The sequence below is a fragment of the Pristiophorus japonicus genome, chromosome 13, assembly GCF_044704955.1.
Source record: "Pristiophorus japonicus isolate sPriJap1 chromosome 13, sPriJap1.hap1, whole genome shotgun sequence".
In the NCBI taxonomy this organism is placed as follows: Eukaryota; Metazoa; Chordata; class Chondrichthyes; family Pristiophoridae; genus Pristiophorus; species Pristiophorus japonicus.
The window spans coordinates 87,710,401-87,735,630 of NC_091989.1; the positions used below are offsets into that span (position 1 = coordinate 87,710,401).

At 48.1% G+C, this 25,230-nt stretch overlaps 1 protein-coding gene across 1 annotated transcript in view; it reads right to left on the reverse strand.

Annotated features, from left to right (window-relative positions):
- hydin (HYDIN axonemal central pair apparatus protein) overlaps positions 1-25,230 on the reverse strand; it is a 1,725,340-nt gene that overhangs the window by 459,168 nt on the left and 1,240,942 nt on the right. The window contains 5 exon segments of the mRNA XM_070897728.1: positions 1,821-1,966; positions 11,851-12,111; positions 15,589-15,697; positions 20,756-20,942; positions 24,638-24,789. Of these exon segments, the coding sequence (XP_070753829.1) occupies positions 1,821-1,966; positions 11,851-12,111; positions 15,589-15,697; positions 20,756-20,942; positions 24,638-24,789 (855 nt within the window).

The window sequence follows — 25,230 nt, forward strand, 5'->3', positions numbered from 1 at the left end:
ATTGAGCCCATTGTCTGGGAACCACCTGCAAATACAGAAACACTCCTGAAAAGCCTTTTTGAACTTGGTTGACTCGATCCACTATTTACCCACTACAGCAAGAAGTGTCAGTTTTCAAAAAAAGACAGTCAGGATATTACCTCAATGAGCCTTTGCACCAAAATTGAGACCGCCTCGATTTAATGTTGGCAAGTGCAGCTTGTCAGCATTCTAATAAGGCAACTGTGACTCAGTAAAGGAAACATTCCATCATTAGGATGTTAATTCTCAAGATTCAGACCATCAAGGAGACTTCGAGGGAAGTCACTTTGTGTTTAGCTCCTACCAGGTCTTGGCTTTCAGGAATCACTATGGGCTCGTTCCTTGGATAGGAATGTCACTGTACTTCATTGGCAATACAACATGTAGACAAATCCAGAACAGGAACATAGGAACAAGAATCAGCCATTCAGCGCTTCGAGTCTGTTTCGCCATTCAATTAGATTATGGCTGATCTGCATCTCACCTCCATTTACCCCCTTTGATAGGGAATACAAACCAAGTTAATATAACCTGTCCTCCAAATTAAACCCCGGTATCACTCTGGTGAACGTGCACTGCACTCCCTCCAAGGCCAATATACCTTTCCTGAGGTGCAGTACACAAACTGAACACAGTGCTCTAGATGGGGTCTGACCAAGGCTTATACAACTGAAGTGTCGCTTCCTCCCCTTTATATTTCACCCCCTTGAGGTAAAGGCCAACATTCCATGAGTCTTTTTGATTACATTTTGTACCTGTGCATTGCGTACACCCAGATCTCTCTGCTCCTCCACATAGCTTAGTTTCTCACCATTAAGGTAGTATTCTGATTTGCCTTTCTCACATCCAAAGTGAATAACCTCACACCTCCCCACATTGAACTCCAGATGCTGGTGGTTCTGGGAGAGGGATGTAAGTGGGTCCAGGATATGGATATAGTGGGTCCGGGAGATGGATCTGGTGGGTTCGGGAGAGGGATCTAGTGGGTCCGGGAGATGGACCTGGTGGGTCTGGGAGAGGGATCTGGTGAATCTGGGAAAGAGATGCGGTAGGCCTGGAAGAAGGATCTGGTGGGTCCGAGAGAGGGATCTGGTGGGCATGGGAGAGGGATGTGGTGGGTCCGGGAGAGGGATCTGGTGGGTCCGAGAGAGGGATCTGGTGGGTCCGGGGGAGGGATCTGGTGGGTCTGAGAGAGGTATCTGGTGGGCATGGGAGAGGGATGTGGTGGGTCCGGGAGAAGGATCTGGTGGGTCCGAGAGAGGGATCTGGTGGGTCCGGGGGAGGAATCTGGTGGGTCCGAGAGAGGGATCTGGTGGGTCCGGGGGAGGGATCCTGTGGGTCTAGTGAGGGATCTGGTGGGTCCGGGAGAGGGACCTGGTGGGTCTGGGGGATGGATCTGGTGGGTCCGAGAGAGGGATCTGGTGGGTTCAAGAGAGGGATCTGGTGGGTCCGGGAGAAGGCTCTGGTGGGTCTGTGAGGGGCTGGCGAGCAGATCATGTCCTACTTTCTGGTCAGTCCTTCTGCATACAATTGTCATAGTTCTCCTGCTGTCTCCTTTCTTCAAGCACTTCCTCTCAATCGGCGATGCAGAGAGAATACTGGAGAGAAATTGCCCGCTATTATTTCCTACAGCTGGAATGGCAATGGGTAGTAGCTGGCATCAATGGCAATGGGGGAAGAGGAATATGTCCGGGGCCAAGTTTAGGGGTGGTGATTCAATGGTGTGATCTTTGTCAGTATCCTATCCAACATTATTTCGAGTGCACCCTATTGCAGACACTATTCACCCCTCCAATTACCTGTGGGGAGATCTTGAGCTCACTGATGTCTGAGAGCCACTCAAATCGTACCACGTCTGCTACACTTCGATTGGTCATCGTGAAGGTCTTTTGGTATGGCTTGCCAATGTGGCAGTCTCCAAACTGAATGTGGTTCAATCGAATTGCTGGGATGGATGACAAAAAAAACATCTTCAACATGTTCCTTTGTCCTACAACCAGACTGCTGAGAACCTCACTTTTAGAGTAAAAAATATCCAATAAGACAACATTTAATATTTGATTAGACAGACTAGCCGGAACTATTGAATCAGGTAATTGGACAGATTTTGACACACCCAGCGCTGGGTTCAGTTGATGCAATTGATCTGATAGCCAAGCTTTGACAGTGCATTGAAGTGTCAGCATAGATTATGGACTCAAGTCACGGAGTGGGACTTGAACCCACAACTCTTTGACTTAGAGGCAAGAGTGCTGCCATTGAGCTTCGACTGACACATAAAACACAACTAGAATCAAAAACATGCAAAAACCGTCAGGGTAGATTTTGTCACAACCCAAGTCAGTGCAGATCATTAAATCATGGGTTGAGCACGCACAATTTTCTGGAAGTATGAGGCCTTGACCAAGGTGCAAGGCCAGGTAAAATTCATCCTGCAGGATTTGCAGGCATTTTGGATTACAGTTACTGTAATGTATTTGCTTCATGGGTTCTTTGCTTAAGAATTCATAGCAACATATTGCTATTAAGAACTAGTTGGTTTATTAGCAAATATTTAACAATCACACTACACATTACCAGTTCATTCACCAGGTTCACAACCACCTGCCTCATCATGGATCCCTTGAATGCAACTGGCTGGGGTTTTATTGAGTCTTATGAACATCACATGATTGGATAAGCCACTCACAACTCAACAGCTCTACAACTATTTTGTTGTATCTGTAAACAATAAAACGTTAAATCAAGTGCCGCCTGGCTAAAAGGGGGGGGGGAGGGGCAGGGGCACAAAAACCGACACGTTAAAAAAATTAAATTGTAGTCCGTCAACTTAAATCAAATTAAAAGTTGGTTGCCGTGGGTGATGATGCACTCCAGTCCCTCCGGCGGAAGGCTGCGAGCGTACCAGTGGACACCACATGCTCCATCTCCAGGGACACCCTGGCTTGGAGGTAACTGCGGCAGAAAGGCAGGCAGTCGGGCTGAACGACCCCCTCGACCGCCCGCTGCCTGGACCGGCAGATGGCCCCCTTGGTCATTCCCAGGAGCAGTCCTACGAGGAGGCCTTCCGACCTGCCCGCTCCCCTCCGCACAGGGTGCCCAAAGATCAGGAGCGTGGGACTGAAGTGCAACCAGAATTTGAGGAGCAGTCCCTTCAAATATTGGAAGAGGGGCTGCAACCTCGCACAATCAACATAGACATGGAATACGGACTCCTCCAGACCACATAAATTACAGGCGGCCTGGGAGGCCGTGAACCGACTTAAAAACTTGTTGCATGGAGCCTCCAGGCCAAGTCCTCAATAAATAGAGAGACTACTCCCGCGTAGAGAGCACTCCATGGAGGACCCCTGCCTCTGCCGGAAGACAAGATGGTGCGCCATGGCTTGTCCGGATGGCAAACGAGGATGGCAACGTGGAGAGTGTGCAAGAGCAGCCCGTACAGGAATCCCCTCCGTGCAGAACTGAAAGGCATGGAGGGGATTTCCCGGCGGAGGCTCAAATTGTGAGGCGCCGGCTCCCGAGGGAGGTTTCGGGGCTTGGCGTCTGTCATGTATTCAACCAGCATTGTAACCCATGTATAATCCGACCGAAGTTGTACACTGAGAACAATGACCACAAGGTGGTGAATTTGTGGGAGACACGCCTAACCTAGACTTTCAGATATAAAAGGGGAAGCTCCACCCATTTCCTGCACTTGAGTGCTATGAAATAAAGGACAGGTCACAGACTGACGTTCTCTCAAGCATGGGCCTCATGTGCATTTATACTATATAGTAAGGACGTATTAATGGCGACAAGAAACTGGGATTTAAACCACGCGAGCATGGCCACTAGCAATAACAGGGGCAGTCAGGGACGATCGACTGGCAAGGGACCTTTTGTTTCAAACCGCAGCTCATGCTGGAGGCATGGAGGCATACACTCAGCCGGAGTTTGCAGAGGTGAGCAAAATACCTGCAGAAATTGCAGAAATGAACACTGGGGAAAATCGCTGGAAGCTGAAGTTCAGCGAGTTCATGTGGAGCACGTATACAGTTCATATACCAGGACGCCACCGATAATGATGAAAGTGCTCCTCAATGGCATCCCAGTATCAATGGAGCTAGACAGGGGGGCCAGCCAGTCCCTGATGGGTATCAAACAGTTCGAAAAGTTGTGGCCGTCCAAGGCCAGGAGGCCAAAATTATCGCCGATTGACGCACAGCTACGGACTTACACAAAGCAGATCATTCCGGTGCTAGGCAGCGCCACGGTAGACCCACAAAGAACAGGTTGCCACTCTGGATTGTCCCGGGGGATGGTCCCACACTACTGGGGAGCAGTTGGCTTGCTGTCATGAACTGGAAATGGAGTGATGTCAATGCAATTTCCTCTGTGGAGCGAGTATCATGCTCACAGATCCTGGACAAATTTGACTCATTATTTCAACCCAGCATTGGCACTTTCATGGGGGCCAAGGTAGTGATTCACATAAACCCGGACGCTAGGCCAGTACACCACAAGGCTGGAGCGGTGCCGTACGTGATGCGGGAAAAGATAGAAGGCGAATTGGACCGCCTGCTGAGGGAAGGCATCATCTCGCCAGTCGAATTCAGTGACTGGGCGAGCCCGATTGTGCCGGTGCTCAAGGCGGATGGGTTGGTCAGGATACGTGGCGATTACAAGGCCACCATTAATCGGGTGTCACTCCAAGACCAGTACCCGCTACCGAGAGCAGAGGACCTCTTTGCGACGCTATCCGGTGGCAAACTTTTTTCAAAATTGGACTTGACCTCAGCTTACATGACCCAGGAGCTGGCGAGTGAGTCAAAGAAGCTGACCACCATCATGACACACAAGGGGTTGTTTGAGTACAACAGATGTCCGTTCGGGATTCGCTCGGCCGCCGCGATCTTCCAACGAAATATGGAAAGCCTCCTCCAGTCAATTCCAGGGACGGTGGTTTTTCAGGACGACATCCTCATTACGGGTTACGATACTGAAGAACACCTCCACAACCTGGAGGAGGTGCTACGCAGATTGGACCAGGTAGGGCTGCGACTGAAAAAGGCGAAGTGCGTCTTCCAAGCTCTAGAGGTAGAATTCCTGGGGATGAGGGTAGCAGCAGACGGGATCAGCCCTACTGCGTCCAAGACAGAAGCGATCCAGAGAGCACGCAGACCCCGTAACATGACGGAACTGCGTTCATTCCTGGTGCTCCTAAACTATTTTGGTAACTTTCTTCCCAAATTGAGCATGCTGTTAGAGCCGCTACACGTGCTCCTATGCAAAGGTCGCGAATGGGTCTGGGGGGACAACCAGGAAAGGGCTTTTAATAGAGCACGCAAATTGTTTTGTTCCAACAATCTGTTAACACTATTTGACCCATGTAAGAAACTTGTGTTAACGTGCGATGTGTCATCCCATGGTGTCGGGTGTGTGTTGCAGCATGTCAATGCCAAGGGTCAGTTACAGCCGGTAGCTTATGCCTCCAGAAGTCTGTCCCAGGCAGAAAGGGGCTACGGGATGGTAGAAAAGGAGGCGCTCGCATGTGTATATGCGGTAAAGAAAATGCACCAGTACCTGTTTGGCAGGAAATTTGAGCTGGAGACAGATCACAAACCCCTAACGTCCCTTTTGGCCGATAACAAGACCATAAATGCAAATGCATCGGCCCGCATACAGAGGTGGGCACTCACGTTAGCCGCCTATGACTGCACAATTCGGCACAGACTGGGCACCGAAAACTGCGCCGATGCACTCAGCAGGCTCCCACTAGCCACCACTGAGGGGGCTACCGAGCATGCTGCTGAGATGGTCATGGCTGTTGAAGCTTTCGGAAGCGAAGGATCACCCGTGACAGCCCGTCAGATTAAAGTCTGGACAAATAGAAACCTGCTATTGTCTCTAGTCAAGAAATGTGTCCTGAATGGGGACTGGGCAGCCACGTACAGGGCATGCCCTGAGAAATTTAAACCATTCCACAGGCGCAAGGATGAACTCTCGATTCAGGCCGAATGCCTACTGTGGGGAAACCGCGTAGTCATGCCCTAGATGGGCAGAGAGGTGTTCATCAGAGAACTCCACAATGGGCACCTGGGCATTGTCACGATGAAGGCAATTGCCAGGTCACACGTTTATTGGCCAGGGATAGACGCAGATCTGGAACTTTGTGTTCGCAGGTGCAACACGTGTGCCCAGCTGGGCAATGCGCCTAGGGAAGCCCCCCTTAGCCCATGGCCATGGCCCGCCAAGCCTTGGTCACGCATCCATGTGGACTACGCAGGTCCTTTCATGGGGAAAATGTTTTTGGTTGTAGTAGACGCCTACTCCAAATGGATTGAGTGTGACATTTTAAATTCAAGCACATCCTCTGCCACGGTAGAAAGCCTACGGGCAATGTTCACCGGCCACGGTCTACCAGACATCTTGGTCAGCGACAATGGCCCGTGCTTCACAAGCACTGAATTCCAGGACTTCATGGCAGGCAATGGAATCAACCATGTTAGAACGGCACCGTTCAAGCCGGCCTCAAACGGCCAGGCAGAACGAGCAGTGCAGATAATCAAACAGGGGATGCTCAGAATCTAAGGGGGTTCCCTACAATGCCGCTTAGCACGCCTCCTGTTGGCCTACAGATCCCGACCACACTCGCTCACAGGGGTTCCACCCGCAGAGCTGCTAATGAAAAGGACGCTCAAAACCTGGTTATCCCCTTTACACCCCACCATGAAAGAAATTGTCGAGAGCAGGCGGCAGTCACAATATGACTACCATGACAGGAATGTGAGGGCGCGTGGTGTATTGATGTAAATGACCCTGTTTTTGTCCTCAACTACGCTGCAGGGCCCAAATGGCTCGCAGGCACTGTGGTTGCCAAAGAGGGAAATATGATTCTGGTAGTTAAACTTACCAATGGACAAATCTGCTGCAAACATGTGGATCAAACAAAAAGGAGGTTCAGCAACCCCATAGAAGAAGCAGAGGAAGAACACGATGTAGAGTTCACTCCACCACAGGTGACCGAACACAGGAACCAAAGGGAGGAGAGCCCAGTCACTGTGGGCAGTCCGGACAGGCCTGAGGCACCGCAAACAGCAGACACTAAGGCCAGCGCCCAACAACCGGAGCCCCAACTCAGGCGCTCTACAAGGGAGCGTAAACCACCAGAGAGACTCAACCTGTGATCCCAATAAGACTTTGGGGGGGGAGGTGATGTCATGCATTCAACCAGCATTGTAACCCATGTATAATCCGACCTAAGTTGTACACTGTGAGAACAATGACCACTAGATGGTGAACTTGTGGGAGACACTCCTAACCTAGACCTTCAGATATAAAAGGGGAAGCTCCATCCACTTCCTGCACTTGAGTGCTATGAAATAAGGACAGGTCACAGACTGACCTTCTCTCAAGCATGGGCCTCGTGTGCATTTACACTGTATAGTAAGGACGTATTAGCGCCGATGAGGAATTCCATCCCCACGTGCTTGAGCCTCCTCGACACATCTAACAGGATCAGGGCCCAGCGCTGTTTTTAGCGACTCGATGGCACTGGCCGTGCGCCGGATGTCGGCCCAGTTTAGGCGCCGTGCCAGCATGTCTGGCACCATCCAGCCTGCTCCTCCGCCATCGAGCAGGTGCCTGACCCTGGTCACCTTGTCAGACACAGCCCTCTCGTCCACCTGCCACTTGAAACCGCGGTCGTGGAGGTACGGATTCCTGAGCAGCAGCTCCCGAAGGACAGCCGCCACTCCAGATGGGGGAGAACTGCGCTTGTTCGCGACTCTGTTCCAGACCCTGATGAGTTCCTGATAAAAGACAGGCAGCTCCCGCACGGCGATCCTGACGCCCCACCAGGCTCACAAACAGGAGCTGCGTGTCATAATTGAGGTAGTACTGCTGGCGGAAGAAATACGTCGCCAGCGCACACCATCTAGCAGGGGGCTCGACGTACAGGTATCTCTGCAGAGTCTGAAGATGGAAAATCGCAGGCTGAGTGCTGACGCACACCAACGCCTGACCACTCTCCCTAAGTGGGAGACTCAGAGCCGCAGCAGAGACACAATGCTTCCTGTTGTTCCAGAAGAAGTCGACCAGCTTCCTCTGTATCTTGGCGACAAACACTGGTGTCAAAGTGACCAGACGATACCACAGCATAGCGGCCACCAGCTGGTTTATGACTAGCGCTTGACCCCTGTCAACAGCTCTACAAACCTGTGAGCATTCCCACAAGTGCATACATTACAGTTACCTCTTCTTCAGAAATAAAAGGGCTGCTAGCACTATTTTATAATGAGTGCTAATCAAAATGGCAGCGGAGAGTGATTAGCTGTGGCGAATTTCATTGGTGAGAATAGCAGACAATCACTCAAAGGCTACTCAAACTTGTAGGTGCTACTGAATCTCTTAACAATATATAAATAATCACAATTGCATTCATTCCAGTTGTGGAGTGCCCGTAAACATTCTGTTATGACACAACATCAATGTTAAAATGTCTGTTTCATAGACTGGACATTGGAAGTCCATATATAATGTTTCAGAGAAACAGGAGGCCCTTTGTGATCAGGCAGGGCAGCACTCAAAAAGCCTCATGTCAGGTGGCTTATGGTCTCTTCTGCCGTTGGTTGAGCCAGTTGTCTTCTCTTTGACATTGGCCCTTTGCAGGGCTACATTGTGCGAGGAACATCAGGTTGAAATCATGTTCGATACATATACTCACCTGCATGGCCTTCCCTGATTCTGCCCTTCCACCTCCAGAACCAGCTGATGGACAGAGACGGCCAGTGGGATACCTACAGGTCTATAGGGCAGAGCTCAGTTACAGCCCACACCCAGAGAGAGCAGATGAGGTGCAGCTTTAAGAAGGTGTGAACAGCAGCAATAGTGAAACATAGAAACATAGAAAAAAGGTGCAGGAATAGGCCATTCGGCCCTTCGAGCCTGCACCACCATTCAATAAGATCATGGCTGATCATTCCCTCAGTACCCCTTTCCTGCTTTCTCGCCATACCCCTTGATCCCTTTAGCCGTAAGGGCCATATCTAACTCCCTCTTGAATATATCCAATGAACTGGCATCAACAACTCTCTGCGGTAGGGAATTCCACAGGTTAACAACTCTCTGAGTGAAGGAATTTCTCTTCATCTCAGTCCTAAATGGCATACCCCTTATCCTAAGACTGTGTCCCCTGGTTCTGGACTTCCCCATCATCGGGAACATTCTTCCCGCATCAAACCTGTCCAGTCCCGTCAGAATCTTGTAAGTTTCTATGAGATCCCCTCTCATCCTTCTAAACTCCAGTGTATAAAGGCCCAGTTGATCCAGTCTCTCCTCATATGTCAGTCCCGCCATCCCGGGAATCAGTCTGGTGCACTCCCTCAATAGCAAGAACGTCCTTCCTTAGATTAGCAGACCAAAACTGAACACAATATTGCAGGTGAGGCCTCACCAAGGCCCTGTACAATTGCAGTAAGATTTCCCCGCTCCTATACTCAAATCCCCTAGCTATGAAGGTCAACATACCATTTGCCTTCTTCACCACCTGCTGTACCTGCATGCGAACTTTCAATGACTGATGAACTATGACACCCAGGTCTCATTGCACCTCCCCCTTTCCTATTCTGCCGCCATTCAGATAACCCAAGGACTCTGTGAAATAATGAAATCCATCAGCCAACATGCTTGTTGTTGATATTACAACCAGACAGACTTCCCTGTAAGAAACAGGGCGCAATGCGGGTGAATGGGCCAGCTATACAATGCCAGTTTTAAATAGATACGGAGTTCCAGCAGGGCTCTGCAGATGGTCAGATTGCATTAAGAAGCCGGGATCCTATTTATATTTCCCTGAAAGGCTGGCACGCTAATCCTTGACGCCATGGGCCTTTCCCTACGGCATTATGCTGCACTACAAGCACCACAGCAGGTGTCAGGCTTCAGCAGCACATGATGCAGGTTGGCTCCACCCAAGGGACTAAGTGTAACGTAGCCAAGTTTGCTGAAGATACAAAGATGGGAGGAAAAGCAATGTGTGAGGAGGACACACAAATCTGCAAAAGGACACAGGCAGGCTAAGTGAGTGGGCAAAAATTCGGCAGATGGTGTATGATGTTGGAAAGTGTGAGGTCATGCACTTTGGCAGAAAAAAAATCAAAGAGCAAGTTATTATTTAAATGGAGAAAAATTGCAAAGTACCGCAGTACAGCGGGACCTGGGGGTACTTGTGGATGAAACACAAAAGGATAGTATGCAGGCACAGCAAGTGATCAGGAAGGCCAATGGTATCTTGATCTTTATTGCAAAGAGGATGGCGTATAAAAGCAGGGTATAAAAACAGCTATACAAGGTTTTGGTGAGGCCATACCTGGAATACTGCGTGCAGTTTTGGTTTCCATATTTACGAAAGGATATACTTGCTTTGGAGGCATTTCAGAGAAGGTTCACTAGGTTGATTCCAGGGATGAGGGGGTTGACTTATGAGGAAAGGTTGAGTAGGTTGGGCCTATACTCATTGGAATTCAGAAGAATGAGAGGTGATCTTATTGAAACGTATAAGATTATGAGGGGGCTTGACAAGGTGGATGCAGAGAGGATGTTTCCACCAATGGGGGAGACTAGAACTAGAGAGCATGATCTTAGAATAAGGGGTCGCCCATTTAAAACAGAAATGAGGAGAAATTTTTTCTCTCAGAGTGTTGTAAATCTGTGAAATTCGCTGCCTCAGAGAGCTGTGGAAGCTGGTACATTGAATAAATTTAAGACAGAAATAGACAGTTTCTTAAATGATAAGGGGTTATGGGGAGCGGGCGGGGAAGTGGAGTTGAGTCCATGATCAGATCAGCCATGATTTTATTAAATGGCGGAGCAGGCTCGAGGGGCCGTATGGCCCACTCCTGCTCCTATTTCTTATGTTCTTATGTTGTTTTGTAATGAAAGGATCAGCGAGTAGCACTCTTGCCTCTGAGTCAGAAGTTTGTGGGTTCAAGTACCACTCCAGAGACTGGAACAGAATGTCTCGGCTGACATTCTACTGCTGTACTGTCGGAGGTGCCGTCTTTCAGTTTAAATGGTGAGGCCTCGTCTGTCCTCCCAGGTGGATGTAAAAGATCCCATGGCACTATTTTGAAAAGAGCAGGAGAGTTCTCCCTGGTGTCCTGCCGAACATTTAACCTTCAACCAACATCATTAAACCAGATTATTTGGACCTGCTGAGTATTTCCATCATTTTCTGTTTCTATTTCAGATTTCCAGCATCCGAGGTATGTTGATTTTGTATTAATGTTTAATTCACTTCCTCTTCTCTTCTAGGAACGATAAGGGAGTCAAGGGTTATGGGGAGTGGGCGGGGAAGTGGAGTTGAGGCCAGGATCAGATCAGCCATGATCTTATTGAATGGCGGAGCAGGCTCGAGGAGCCATATCACCTACTCCTGCTCCTATTTCTTACGTTCTTATGAATGTCCACCTTTCTGACGATGCACTTTTAGCAAGTTGATGCCCATTGAATTCCAGGAAACTGGAACTAAACTGCCACTTGCAAATGCAAACTCTGAAATCTCCAACTGCAGGAGCTTTCATTCCTTGTGCTAACAAGTATTTCAGAGTCAGGTCACTGACTTTGAAGCAATGCAAAATTGGAACAGAACTACAGCTTTACACAGTGATTTTGTGTTACATAATCGGTTTAACAGCAATCTAAGGATTAAATATAATCAGAACTCTACAGAAGATTGCAGCGATGAAATGGCAATGAAATCATGGGCACATTAAATCAAAAACAACATGATAATTTGCATCAGTAATTTACACGTGCAATTGCAGAAACATTGCAAGTGGTCCTCACCTTCAATGTCTTTGTCCTCCAGGAATGTTGTAACCTTTTCCACTGCGCCAGATTGTACCAGTGCATGGATGTTGTCAAGAGTGATATCATCCCGGTAACCCTCACCAACTAACTGTACAATGGTGTCCTCATAATGGTTATTGAACACTGTCAGGTACACTTCTCCTTCTAGACGTTGAGTCAAGGTTGGCTGGAATGTAACAACAAATGTTGCTTCTTCCTCACTGTTAAGCTTGATAGTGAGCATGCAATTTTCCTTGACTGTGTGTAAAAAAATAAAATGCATCTTTATTTTTATACCAACTTTAAACACAATCCAAACTTATGTTTTGAACTTTTGAGCTATTAAAGGGAACAGAATCAGTTTGTATTCTGTAAGACGAGATCTCTGATTAGCATCACCAGTGGGAACCCACGCCATAATGCCAATCTACAGAAACTTGCAGCACACAAGGAAGCCATTTGGTTCATCTCAATTATGCGAGGTCTTCAACTGGAGATATCTACCCTGCTCCCATTTCTTTGCATTCTTCTATTACAATTACTTAACCATTTCCCTTTTAAGTGACATTTCTGGGCCCAAGTTTCCACATGATTTGCGCCTGATTTTTAGAAGCAACTGGTGGAGAACGGACTATCTTAGAAATCGCAATTCTCCACATTTTTTTTTCTGCAGTTCTAGTCAGGTAGAACAGTTCTACTTTGGAACAGAATTTTTTCTTCAAAAGGGGGCGTGTCCGGCCACTGACGCCTGATTTGAAAGTTTCCACAGTGAAAACGTACTCCAAACTAAAGTAGAATGGAGCAAGTGAAGATTTTTGTCGAACTGAAAAAACCTGTTCTACACATTAAAAAATCAGGCGCAGGTTACAAATTAGGCGTCCAGAACGAGGTGGGGGGGGGGGGGGAAGGGAAGTCATTAAATTCTATAATAAATCCTTATTTATACTTATACAAATATTATACAAATAAATCCAACCTGAATAAACATTTATAAGCAAAGAAAAGATTAAATAAACCATCTTCCTACCTGTGTGAAAGTGCTTCAGGCAGGCCTTTCGGGCCCGAAGACTGCCGGCCAGTCCCCAGCACCAGATTTACAGGTAGGTGGTGTTGGGTTGGGTTGGGTCGGGTCGGGGGGGGGAAGGGAGAGAGAGGAAGGGAGAGAGAGGGGGGGAGAAAGAGAGAGAGAGAGAGAGAGAGAGAGAGAGAGAGAGGGACGGGGGGGGAGAGGGAGAGGGGAGGGAGAGAGAGAGAAGGAGGGAGGGGGGGAGGTCAGGTCGGCTCCAGTCCGGGAGCGGGAGTCGGGTCGGGTCCAGTGGCGGGGGGGGGTCGGGTCGGGGGGCGGGAGCGCGGGTCGGGTTAGGTCCAGTCGGGGGGGCGGGGAGCGTGAACAGGAGCGCGGGTCGGGTCGAGTCGGGGAGCGGGAACAGGAGCGCGGGTCGGGTTGGGTCAGTCGGGGGGGGGGAGCGGGTGTCGGGTCTGGTCCGGAGGCAGGGGGGGGCGGGGAGCGAGTGTCGGGTCTGGTCGGGGGGAAGCAGGAGCTGGCCGTGGGAGGAGCCTTATTCACGCAGCCCCAGTGAGGCCATTCAGCCAGGGCTAGGGGCTGCGTGCTTCGGGCCCCTCCCACACAGTTCGGCGCCTGGAGCTACTGCACTTGCGTGCCCACTGTAACGCGCATGTGCAGAGGTCCCGGCACTGTTTTCAGCGCAGGGACCTGGCTCCGCCCCCCCACAGCTCATGCTGGCTGCGCCGAGGACCAGAGGACCTGCAAGTGGGTGGAGAATACCGAGGATTTTTTTAGGCGCAATTTGTGGCGCGAAAAATGGGCGTCCAGGTCGGGACTGCGCCGTTCTAGGCGCGTGTGGAAATTTGGGCCCACAGTTTCTGCATCAATGGTGCATTCCATGTTCGAACAACCCTCTGTCAAAATACATCTTCTAACTTCTCCCTTCTTCGCTATAGGGATAATCCTGAGTCTAGGCTTTGTTGTCACTGATTTGTGAACCAATGGGAGTTTGACTATTCCCATTAGAAATTCCAGTCTGTTGGATTTGCAGGCAAAAAAAGTAAAAAGACAGAACAATTTCCTCAAAGGCATAACCAAGTGGCAGCAGCAATGAAATCAAGAAAAATGGTGCAGAGGTTGACTGAAACTTTATCTCATGACTCTTCATACAAGGCCGAGTAAACTTACTACAGTGGACAACTCATTATATACGGGCGTGTAGATCACTCAGCGTAACGGATGGTGAAATGGCGGGAAATTAGGTACACGACAAAATGATGACACCCAATCTTCATTTAATTCAGACTTGGCGTGGCCTTGTTTCAATGTCAGTGCACCTGGCAGCAGAGGGCCAACCTGGCATTGTAATCTGTTCGTTCAACTCTTCTGCTCTGCACAGAGTTGGGAGTCCCAGTGATGATGTTTTCTGCTACTGTAGAAATGTGATATTTAATACTACGTATTATCTAAGTGCTGTGGAGGGAGGGGTCATGTTTGACACCAGCGACCATATTCAAGACCATTAGTTTAACATTAACATTTGTTAAAATATTGAGAGCGATATCAGGAGTGAAGTCAAGAAGTATCTGAGTTAGAATAAACAAATCAATAGAAGTCAATACGGCTTCAGGAGAGAAAAAGCTGCCCAATAAAAATCTAACTTTTTTGAGAAAGTAACATCCCAAGTGGGTTGTGGAAAACAAAATGTTGTATTTAGAGTTCCAAAAACAATGTTCTTTTCAATAACCTTCCACAATGAACAACATCAATAACTGATATCTGGCACACTCATGCAATCTTCATTTTACATCCAGCCCACAGAAACAACTGAAGTCTATCCATAGCAATCCACAACCAAAGCCATTCCAGCATCTCCCTCAACCCAACCATAACCTCCCCCCTTCCGACCCCTCTACCCAACCACAACTCCTCTCCCGACCCAACCACAACCTCACGACCCAACCACACCCCCGCCCCCCCGATCCAACCACAACCTCCTGACCCAACCACACCCCCCCCGACCCAACCACACCCACCCCCCACCCAACCACAACCTCCCCCCCCCGACCCAACCACAACACCCCCCCCGGACCCACCACAAACCCCCCCACCCCCCAACCCAATCGCAACCCCCCACCCCCGACCCAACCACACCCCCCCCGACCCAACCACAACCTCCCCCCCCAACCCAACCACAACCCCCCCCACCCCCCGACCCAACTACAACCCCCCCCCCCCACCCCCCAACCCAACCACAACCCCCCCCCGACCCAACCACAACCCCCCCCCGGACCCAATCACAACACCCCCCGCCCCGACCCAACCACAAACCCCACCCCCGACCCAACCACAAACCCCCCCCCTGACCCAACCACAACACCTCCCCGCCCCGACCCAACCACAACACCTCCCCCCCCCAACCCAACCACAACACCTCCCCCCGCCCCGACCCAACCACAACACCTCCCCGGATCCAACCACAACCCCCCCCCCCACCCAACCACAAACCCCGCCCCCCGACTCAACCACAACATCTCCCCCCCCCCCCGACCCAACCAGACCCTACCACATATCCACCCCATGCTAGCCAAACACTCAACCAGCATCCATCACATTTTAAACCAACATTCACAGCTGATTTACATCATACCCTGAACCAGTCTTAATTATAATCCACATTCTCCATTAATTTGTCCTGTTGAATTCCCTACAGGGTTTCTGTTTGTTACCTTTTTCCTGCTCCATGTCTTTAATATAGTGTTCAGGGTAAACACATACGGTACCAGTACACTGCTTCAGAGAAAACACTCCATGCACATCAGAGATGCTGACAGACACCTGTCAAAAAAACACCCAGCACAAAGATTATTTGTGTAAAGGCAAACTAAGAGATAAATATACTTGGAACTGTTCAAATGCCCTCCCTCCATTATGCTCTTATTTCTCAGAATACAGATTCTCCGTCAGATACCAATGGATTGGCTGCCGATCAGGAAAATAACAGGAAGATAGGTTTTACAAAGCAACAAGCAAATGAGTATCAAGGCTGTCATGTATAAACAACTACACTCCTACGCTACTCCCCCAAATATTTTTGCCCAAAGTACAAGGGGCAGAAATTCAGCCTCCCGATAAGGCCTCTGGTCGCCGGAAAGCCGCAGCCACGGGGCGGTGTCGAATGGCCGCCGACTTGCGGCAGACTGGCTGACGCTCACAAAATTCTCCTTGGGGTTTTTTTTCAGGCGGTGACCATATCCGCCCCGCTCTCCCCACTTCTGCCCCATTACTGCCAAAGCATCATCAGAGCATGCACCACCGATGTCCTGCCCTAGGAGTGAAATGCAGCCGGAAAAGTCTACCGGCCATCGGCAGTGCCCGACAGTTTTTTCTGTCGGTGCACAGTGTGTAAAATAGCGGTGCAGCCGCCATTAAAGGGGAGAGCGCATTACCGCGGCTGCCATCTTATTTTCTTTTGTCGGCCGACTGCCATGTCGGGCCGTCAATTATGTCCCCGGGTTCGGCCGGGCCGCCAACAGACAGTCTGGCACCCCCTCTTGGGTGCCAGGCCACTGGCCCGGGCGAAACCCTCCCTGGTGGCTCAGTGGACCTAACTAAACTAATTGCAGAGTTCGCAACGGCCCTCCACTTTAACTGAAGGAGAGAGATGTGGTGACGTACCAGTGCGATGACATCATTGGCCCGGCGCTGATGACTGACAGCGGCGGACACTCCGTTTCTGTCCCCAACTTCCGCACCACTCGAAAAAAAATGACAAAGAGCTGAATTTCGCAGGATGGGCTGCCGCATTCATTGTCGTGGCCAAAACACAACAAAAACAGTAGGAGCGACACGTTTCCGACGGGGGTGAATTTCGGACTCCAAGTATTACAAAAAGAGCCAGAGAAAGATCTAACACCAAGGACAAATTCCATCAAGACATAAGGAATACCATTCCAAAGATCAATCATTAATTTTCTTCCTTATTCAGTTATACTTTGCATACAAATGAATGCTGGCACAGTATTGGCCATGAGGACACAGGCACTCAGGATGTCCCTCAAACAGAAGCAGCTCCTCCTCAGCTGAAAACTTGAGGCAATACAAAGGAACAGCCGAAATGCCCTGCGTTCTCACGGTCCAATGGTACACTGGTCTGCACACACTTTGACCGCCCATGGAAAGGGATTGGGGAAGAACCAAACATAGGGTCTTCCTTGACAGTTTCCCAGCCAAGCCCATTCCCTCAAGAGCGAATAGATCCAGTCCCTCACTTCAATTTCCACTATTGTGCGGCAGTGATACGGAGTCATTTTCAAAGAGAAACAGGTCAAGAGCTTCTCTCATTGGGCCAAGTTATCCAGTTCACCTGGACCCTAGGCATTTTGGATGCAACTCGGGTAGCCAAGAATACAATGACAGGCAATTACATTCAAGTTGACTCTACAATGCTACATCCCAGATGGATTTCAGGCCCCTTTAGAATTTTGAGCCTTTAACTCGCTCACCAAAGAGTCTCTTTCAGAAGAAAATAACTTCAACAGCCTCTTTAGAATATCTCCACCCATGTCCTGAACTGTACTATACCCTATGCTACATCCTATAGTGTCTGGGGCAACTGAACCACAATGTGAGCAATGTTAGCCATATTCTTCACCATACACTTGGCCACGGTGAAGTTCTGGGCTGCAGGAATACACTTGGTACAATGCCATCCACATCTGCCAGGTGCCCTGTGCACACAATTTTCTGTTCCATGTGCTAAAATGTTTTGATGCTTTTTCCAGGAGGGTTATGAATTTCAGCTTGTACAGATGACTGACTGCCTGTCCAGAGCACAACTGGCGAAACTGCAATGATTTTGTGCTTTCAAAAAACCCCTGTTACAACAGAACAGGCAGACAGGTCACAGATAGTGCTTGACTGATGCATCGAATTTGGCAGATTTACACCGCAGGGTAGTATTTGACACGGGCTAAAACGCAGTTGCTACAAGGTTGTATTTGCATCGGATTACACAGGATATACGGCACAGAAACAGGTCATTCGGCCCAACCAGTCCATGCCGCAGTTTATACTCCACTCGAGCCTCCTCCTGTCTTTCCTCATCTAAATCTATCAGCATAACCCCCTATTCCCTTCTCCCTCATATTCTTATCTAGCCTCCCCTTAAATGCACCTAAACTATTTGCTTCAACCACTCCCTGTGGTAGCGAGTCCCACATTCTCACCACTCTTCGGGTAAAGAAGTTTCTTTTGAATTCTCTATTCAATTTGTTGGTGACTATCTTATATTGATGGCCTCTAGCTAGGCTCTTCCCCATAATTGGAAGCACTCTTTCTGTATCTACTCTATCAAAATCTTTCATAACTTTAAAGACCTCTATTAGGTCACCCCTCAGCCTTCTATTTTCAAGTGAAAAAAGCCTGTTCCTGATAGATATACCCTCACATCCTTGTAAATCTCTGCACCCTCTCCAGTGCCTCTATCATTTCTATAATATAGCGACCAGGATTGTATGTGGTCTAACTAAGGTTTGATAAAAGTTTAGCATAACTTCACTATGTTTCAATGCTATCCCTCTAGAAATAAACCCGAGTGCTTAGTTTTTTATGGCCTTGTTAACCTGTGTCGCTACTTTTAGCCATTTGTGTATTTGTAGCCGAGGTCCCTTTGCTCCTCTACCCCATCCAGACTCGCACCCTCCAAGTAATAAGTGATCTCCCTATGCGTCCAACCAAAATGTAATACCTCACATTTATCTGTGTTGAACTTCATCTGCCAATTACATGCCCATTCTGCAAATCTATTAATGTTCTCCTGTAATTTGTTGGTCCTCCTCAGTATTGACTATTGCCCCAATTTGATGTCATCCGCAAATTTAGAAATTGTGTTTTTGATTCCAAAATCTAAATCATTAATATAAATTGTGAACAACAGTGGTCCCAGCAGTGATCCCTGTGGAACTCCACTACCCACCTTCTGCCACTGTGAATAGCTACCCTTTACCCCCACTCTCTGCTTTCTGTCTTGCAGTCAGCTTGCGATCCATTCTGTTACTTGTCCCCTGACTCCACATTCTCTGACCTTGTTCATCAGTCTATTATGGGTTACTTTATCGAAGGCCTTTTGAAAAACTTGATAAATTACAGCTACTGCATTATCATTGCCTACTCACTCTGTTACCTCTTCAAAAAATTCAATGATGTTGGCCATGCAAGACTTTCCCTTTTGAAACCCATGCTGACTATTCGTTATTATAGTTTTGGTTTCCGGATGTTCTTCTATTTTCTGTTTTAGTAGGGAGGCCATTATTATTCCTACCACCGATGTTAAACTGACTGGTCTATAATTCCCTGGACATGTTCTATCCCCCTTCTTAAATATACCTACACCTTTTTTAACAAATTATTAAATATGTGCAGTAATGCCTCTGCTATCTCTTGCTTAGATTATTTTAAAATGCATGGATGTAATCCATCCAGACCAGGGGTTTTATCCTCTTTGAGTTTGATTACTTTATTTAATATATCTCATCTTTTTATTTTAAGTGCACTTATCTCATTACTAATCTCATCATCCAATGTTATGTCCATCTGTTCTATCTCCCTGGTAAATACTGAAACAAAGTAATTGTTTAATATTTCTGCCATCTCTCTATCGTTGCCTGTGATATTATCCTCTGCACCCTTTAGTGGTCCTATTCCCATCCCCACCTTCCTTTTTTTTATTGAGGTGCCTGTAAAATATTTTATTATTTTGTTTTATGTTCCTTGCTAATTTAATTTCATAGTTCCTCTTTACCTTCAAAATTGTTTTCTGGACTTCTCTCCTAATCTCTTCATATTCTCCCTTATCATGCACTCCCCTGCTGTCCATGTACTTAATGTATGCCTGTTTTCTTACCCTCAATGTTTCCCTTATGGCTTTATTCATCCATGGTATACCATTAGTGCTTATTTTGTTTTTTTTTAGCGGAATATATTTCCCTGCACTCTGTTGAACACCATTTTAAATGTTTCCTATTGCTGTTCTACGTCGTTGTTTGCCAATATTGTTGTCCATTTTATTTTCCCAAGTTCTATTCTCAGCCCCTCAAAGTCAGCTTTCCTCCTTTGTGACTTCACCCTCTGGCCTCAGACCTCTCCCAATGTCCGGGGAAGGTCACCATAGGTCATTAAATCATACTGTAGAGCCATACAGATGTTGGGCCCAAAACTAAATGGAGCTCATGATCGGCCATTTACCTTTGCCACTGACAACACAAAGCTAGCTCATGTGGTGGTGTTCCCAGCCTTCCAATATACCCCCTTCATCTACATTATAACATGTGTTCAAAATGCAGGATTCTAACATAAGCCAGCCATTACATTACTGTATGGAACATTAGTGCTTCACGTGAGAAGGGAACTGAAACCTGGGGGAAGGTGTGGGCTATTCAGACACCTACTAGGTCTGCAACTGAATCCTTTTTAGCATCAGGGTGTCATACAACTGAACTCCCAGCTGAGGGGCACTGTAGGCACTGAACTCAATAAAACTAGGGCATAATCTCCAACCAGTCTTCCTGCTCATTTTGCAGTTGAAAAGCTGGGATATTCTTCCACAGTAAAGTCATGGGAACGCCATAAGTTATCCCTTAATTCTACATAACTCTCAGAGATCTATATTTTGGCACTGGTAGTCACCTCTAGAGTCGCCTCAGATTGGTGCCTTAACACCAGTGTCAAAGATGAGGGCGTTGACACAAGTGCCCAATTCCATTCAATGATCTAAATGTTCTGCTACAGCAGTAAAGTAACAATCGACAAGAGTGAAGTATAATGAGACTAGAGAAGGTACATTTTTGTGCCACTGCATTACTAATGAACATGAAACCCTGGTAGTCACCACTTTACCTGTGCAGGTAAGGTACCATCATTTTTCAGGACAACAGGCAGCTGCTGTATTTCGCCCAACAGTAAACGGGAGAAGATGAGCAAGGGATTTCCTATCTTACTGCGCAGCAGAGGCCGAAGGACATTGATCCGGGGTAGGTTCCCGTCTCCGACAATATCAAACACCAGGGATTTCATTTTCGGAATACTAAAAAACAAGATGGGAAGAGAATGCATTTTCCACTGCCTGATGAAGGAACAAAGTAACACTGAACAAATGGACCTTTGATTACTTAACGTTCTGTGAAAATACTTTTGGATTGGTTTATTTGTTAATCATTCTTTAACACCAATCTTGCAAACTGCTTTAAAAATGTTTGCTTCATGCAGGAGGGATTAGTTTGTTCCTCCTTACTTTTTCCTGAAGAAGGTGGCTTTACAGGGCTATTTCTCCGTGAGTGCCAGTATCCAGCCGGTTCCTCACCCAAGTCACTGATCCTCATGTGAGCCTGGACTGTGTGAGAATCTAGACCGTGTGTGAACTGTGTGTGAGCCTAGACTGTGTGAGCCTGGACTGTGTGAGAGCCTGGACTGTGTGAGAGTCTGGACTGTGTGAGAGTCTGGACTGTGTGAGAGTCTGGACTGTGTGAGAGTCTGGACTGTGTGAGAGTCTGGACTGTGAGTGAGCCTGGACTGTGAGTGAGCCTGGACTGTGAGTGAGCCTGGACTGTGAGTGAGCCTGGACTGTGAGTGAGCCTGGACTGTGAGTGAGCCTGGACTGTGAGTGAGCCTGGACTGTGAGTGAGCCTGGACTGTGTGTGAGCCTGGACTGTGTGAGAGTCTGGACTGTGTGTGAGTCTGGACTGTGTGAGTGTCTGGACTGTGTGTGAGTCTGGACTGTGTGTGAGTCTGGACTGTGAGTGAGCCTGGACTGTGAGTGAGCCTGGACTGTGAGAGAGTCTGGACTGTGTGAGAGTCTGGACTGTGTGAGAGTCTGGACTGTGTGTGAGTCTGGACTGTGTGTGAGTCTGGACTGTGTGTGAGTCTGGACTGTGTGTGAGTCTGGACTGTGTGAGAGTCTGGACCGTGTGTGAGTCTGGACCGTGTGTGAGTCTGGACCGTGTGTGAGTCTAGACTGTGTGTGAGTCTGGACTTTGTGTGAGTCTGGACTGTGTGAGAGTCTGGACTGTGTGAGAGACTGGACTGTGTGTGAGCTTAGACTGTGTGTGAGTCTAGACTGTGTGTGAGCCTGGACTGTGTGTGAGTCTGGACCGTGTGTGAGCCTGGACCGTGTGTGAGTCTGGACCGTGTGTGAGTCTGGACCGTGTGTGAGTCTGGACCGTGTGTGAGTCTAGACTGTGTGTGAGTCTGGACTTTGTGTGAGTCTGGACTGTGTGTGAGCCTGGACTGTGTGTGAGTCTGGACTGTGTGTGAGTCTGGACTGTGTGTGAGTCTGGACTGTGAGAGAGCCTGGACTGTGTGTGAGTCTAGACTGTGTGTGAGTCTGGACTGTGTGTGAGCCTGGACTGTGTGTGAGCCTGGACTGTGTGTGAGCCTGGACTGTGTGTGAGCCTGGACTGTGTGTGAGCCTGGACTGTGTGTGAGCCTGGACTGTGTGAGAGTCTGGACTGTGTGAGAGTCTGGACTGTGTGAGAGTCTGGACTGTGTGAGAGTCTGGACTGTGTGTGAGTCTGGACTGTGTGTGAGTCTAGACTGTGTGTGAGTCTAGACTGTGTGAGCCTGGACTGTGTGTAGTCTAGACTGCGAGCATTGGGAGGCTGTTTAACTATGTCAGGGGGAAGGTCATATCTGTGCCTGATCCTGCTTTCATGCAATATGCAGGTCTGTGCACCTCTGGCAAGGATTGCTGGACAGTCATCAGGAGTGGGAACAGGGACAACATTCCTTACCTGAGGGTGCTGCGGTCAATTATAAAATCAGCAAGTCCTTAGTAGATCTGACAATAACTCTATATTTAGTGAGAGTAAGATGACTATACAATTCTTACATTAGGGAAACAGGTATATTAGGATGTGGCAGGCAGATTTGATTACGTAGAATTACAGTGCATCGACAGCACAGGAACAGGCCATTCAGCCCATTCTATGCTGGTGTTTATGCTCTTCATGAGCCTTCTCCCACCCTAATTACCTCTTCCCACCCTGCCTCTATATCCCGCTATTCCCTTCGTCCTCATGTATGCATCAAGCCTTGACTTAAATGTATCAGTACTATGTGCTTCAACCTCTCCATGGGGCAGCGAGCTCCACATTCCCATCACTCTCTGTGTAAACAAATTCTTCCTACAATTTTTATTTGATCTGTCTGTGGCTATATTATATTTTTGCCCCCTTGTTCTGGACTTATCCACAAGTGCTAACAGTTTCTCCACATTCACCCAATCAAATTCCTTCATAATTTTGAAGACCTCGATGAAGTCTCCTTTTGTCCAGAGAACAGATCACCAGCCTGCTCAATCGTTCTGGTAATTGTATCCTATCAGTTCTGGTAACATCCTTGTCAATCTTTTTCTGCACTTTATCCAGTGGTTCAATATATTTTTTGTCATATGGCGACCAGAACTGTGCGCAGTACTCTAAGTGTGGTCTAACCAAGGTTCTATGTAAATGTAACATTAAGAGCATATAAGAAATAGGAGCAGGAGTAGACCATACGACCCCTCGAGCCTGCTCCGCATCCATTAAGATCATGGCCGAACTTCTACCTCAACTCCACTTTCCCACCCTATTCCCATATCCTTTGATTCCCTTAGTCCCCAAAAATCTATGAATCTCAGTCTTGAATATACTCAAGGACTGAGCATCCACAACTCTCTGAAGCAGAGAATTCTCAAGATTCACGAAATTTTCCTCATCCCAGTATTAAGTGGCTGGGCCCTTAGCCTGAGACTGTGGCCCCTAGTTCCAGACTCTCCAGCCTCTCAGCATCTAACCTGTCAAGCCCTCTAAGAATCTTGTACATTTCCATTGGATCACCTCTCATTCTTCTAAACTCCAGAAAATATAGGCCCATTCGATTCAATATCTTCCGGGAATCAGCCTGGTGAACCTTCATTGCACTCCCTCTAAGGCAAGTATATCTTTCCTTAGACAAGAAGAGAAAACCTGTACTGTGCTCCAGGTGTGGTCTCACCAAAGCCTGATATAATTGAAGCAAGACTTCCTGACTCTTGTACTCCAATCCCCTTGTAATAAAAGCTAACATACCATCTGCCTTCCTAATTACTTGCGTGCATGTTAACTTTCTGTGATTCGTGTACAAGGACACCCAAATCCCTCTGAATACCAACATTTATTAATCGCTCACCTTTTTAAAAATATTTATTTTTATTGTTCCTGCGAAGGTTAATAATTTCACACTTCCCCACATTATACTATGTCTTCTACCTTCTTGCCCAGTCACTTAACTGGTCGATATCCCTTTGTAGCCTCTTTCTATCCTCCTCACAGCTTACTTTCCCACCAACTTTGTATTGTCAGCAAACTTGGATACTTTACACTCGGTCCCCTTATCCATGTCATTGATATAAATTGTGAATAGCTGAGGCCCAAGCTCTGATCCTTGCTGTACCCCAATAGTTACAGTCTGTCAACAAGAAACTGCCCAGTTTATTCTTACTCACTGTTTTCTGTCCGTTAACCAATCCTCTATCTATGCTGATAGATTACCGCCAATCCCGTGAGTCCTAATCTTCTGTAACACCCTCTTGCTTTTTGTACAGGTATTCTATCCCTCAAGAAATGAACCCCAGTACCTTGTTTACACTTTTTATGCCCCTATCAATTTGAGTAGTGACTTTTAGCAATTTATGCATTGCACATCTGCTTGCTGCTCTGCCCCATTAACAGATAACCATATCATTTCTATAGAGCAATGATGTACCCGGGTGCAGATTCCACTGAAGCTTCGAATATGCACTGATAGTTCTGCAATGTCGGAGGAGTAAACCGCACCACAGCAAATTTGTGGGCATAGCTGGTGATGTTCATCCGGGTGGGCTCCACATCAAAAATATCAACGATGCGAGCTGCGGCCTGGAGAACAAAAAAAACCAAAGGTGGATCAAAAATTAGCGTCAATACTGGCAACTGCAGATATTAGTGGGCCGAAATTGGCTATCCTCCCAGTTGGAGGCGGTAACCACTCCGGGGCCGGACATCCTGCACCTGTTGCAGAAGTCCCGCCCCGGAAGAGAAATTGAGGTCACCCAATATCACGCGCTCCACTTCCTCTCGGAGCGGGATCGGAGGCGCTATCCGGGCGCATCACAGACACGTTTCAGCGCCCCTCCCCTTCTGTTAAAGGGCAGGGAACGCTGTGAGCTCTGCAGGCCCTTTTGGTGGCCTCCGCTGGGCCGCTGGGGATGAGGGATGCCGTGGCCGCAGACTGGCACCGAAGCGGAGTACCGGGCTGCACGATTGCGGCCTGGACCCTGCGGCTTCGCTCGGCAGCAGTATGACTGGTGAGTCGGGGAA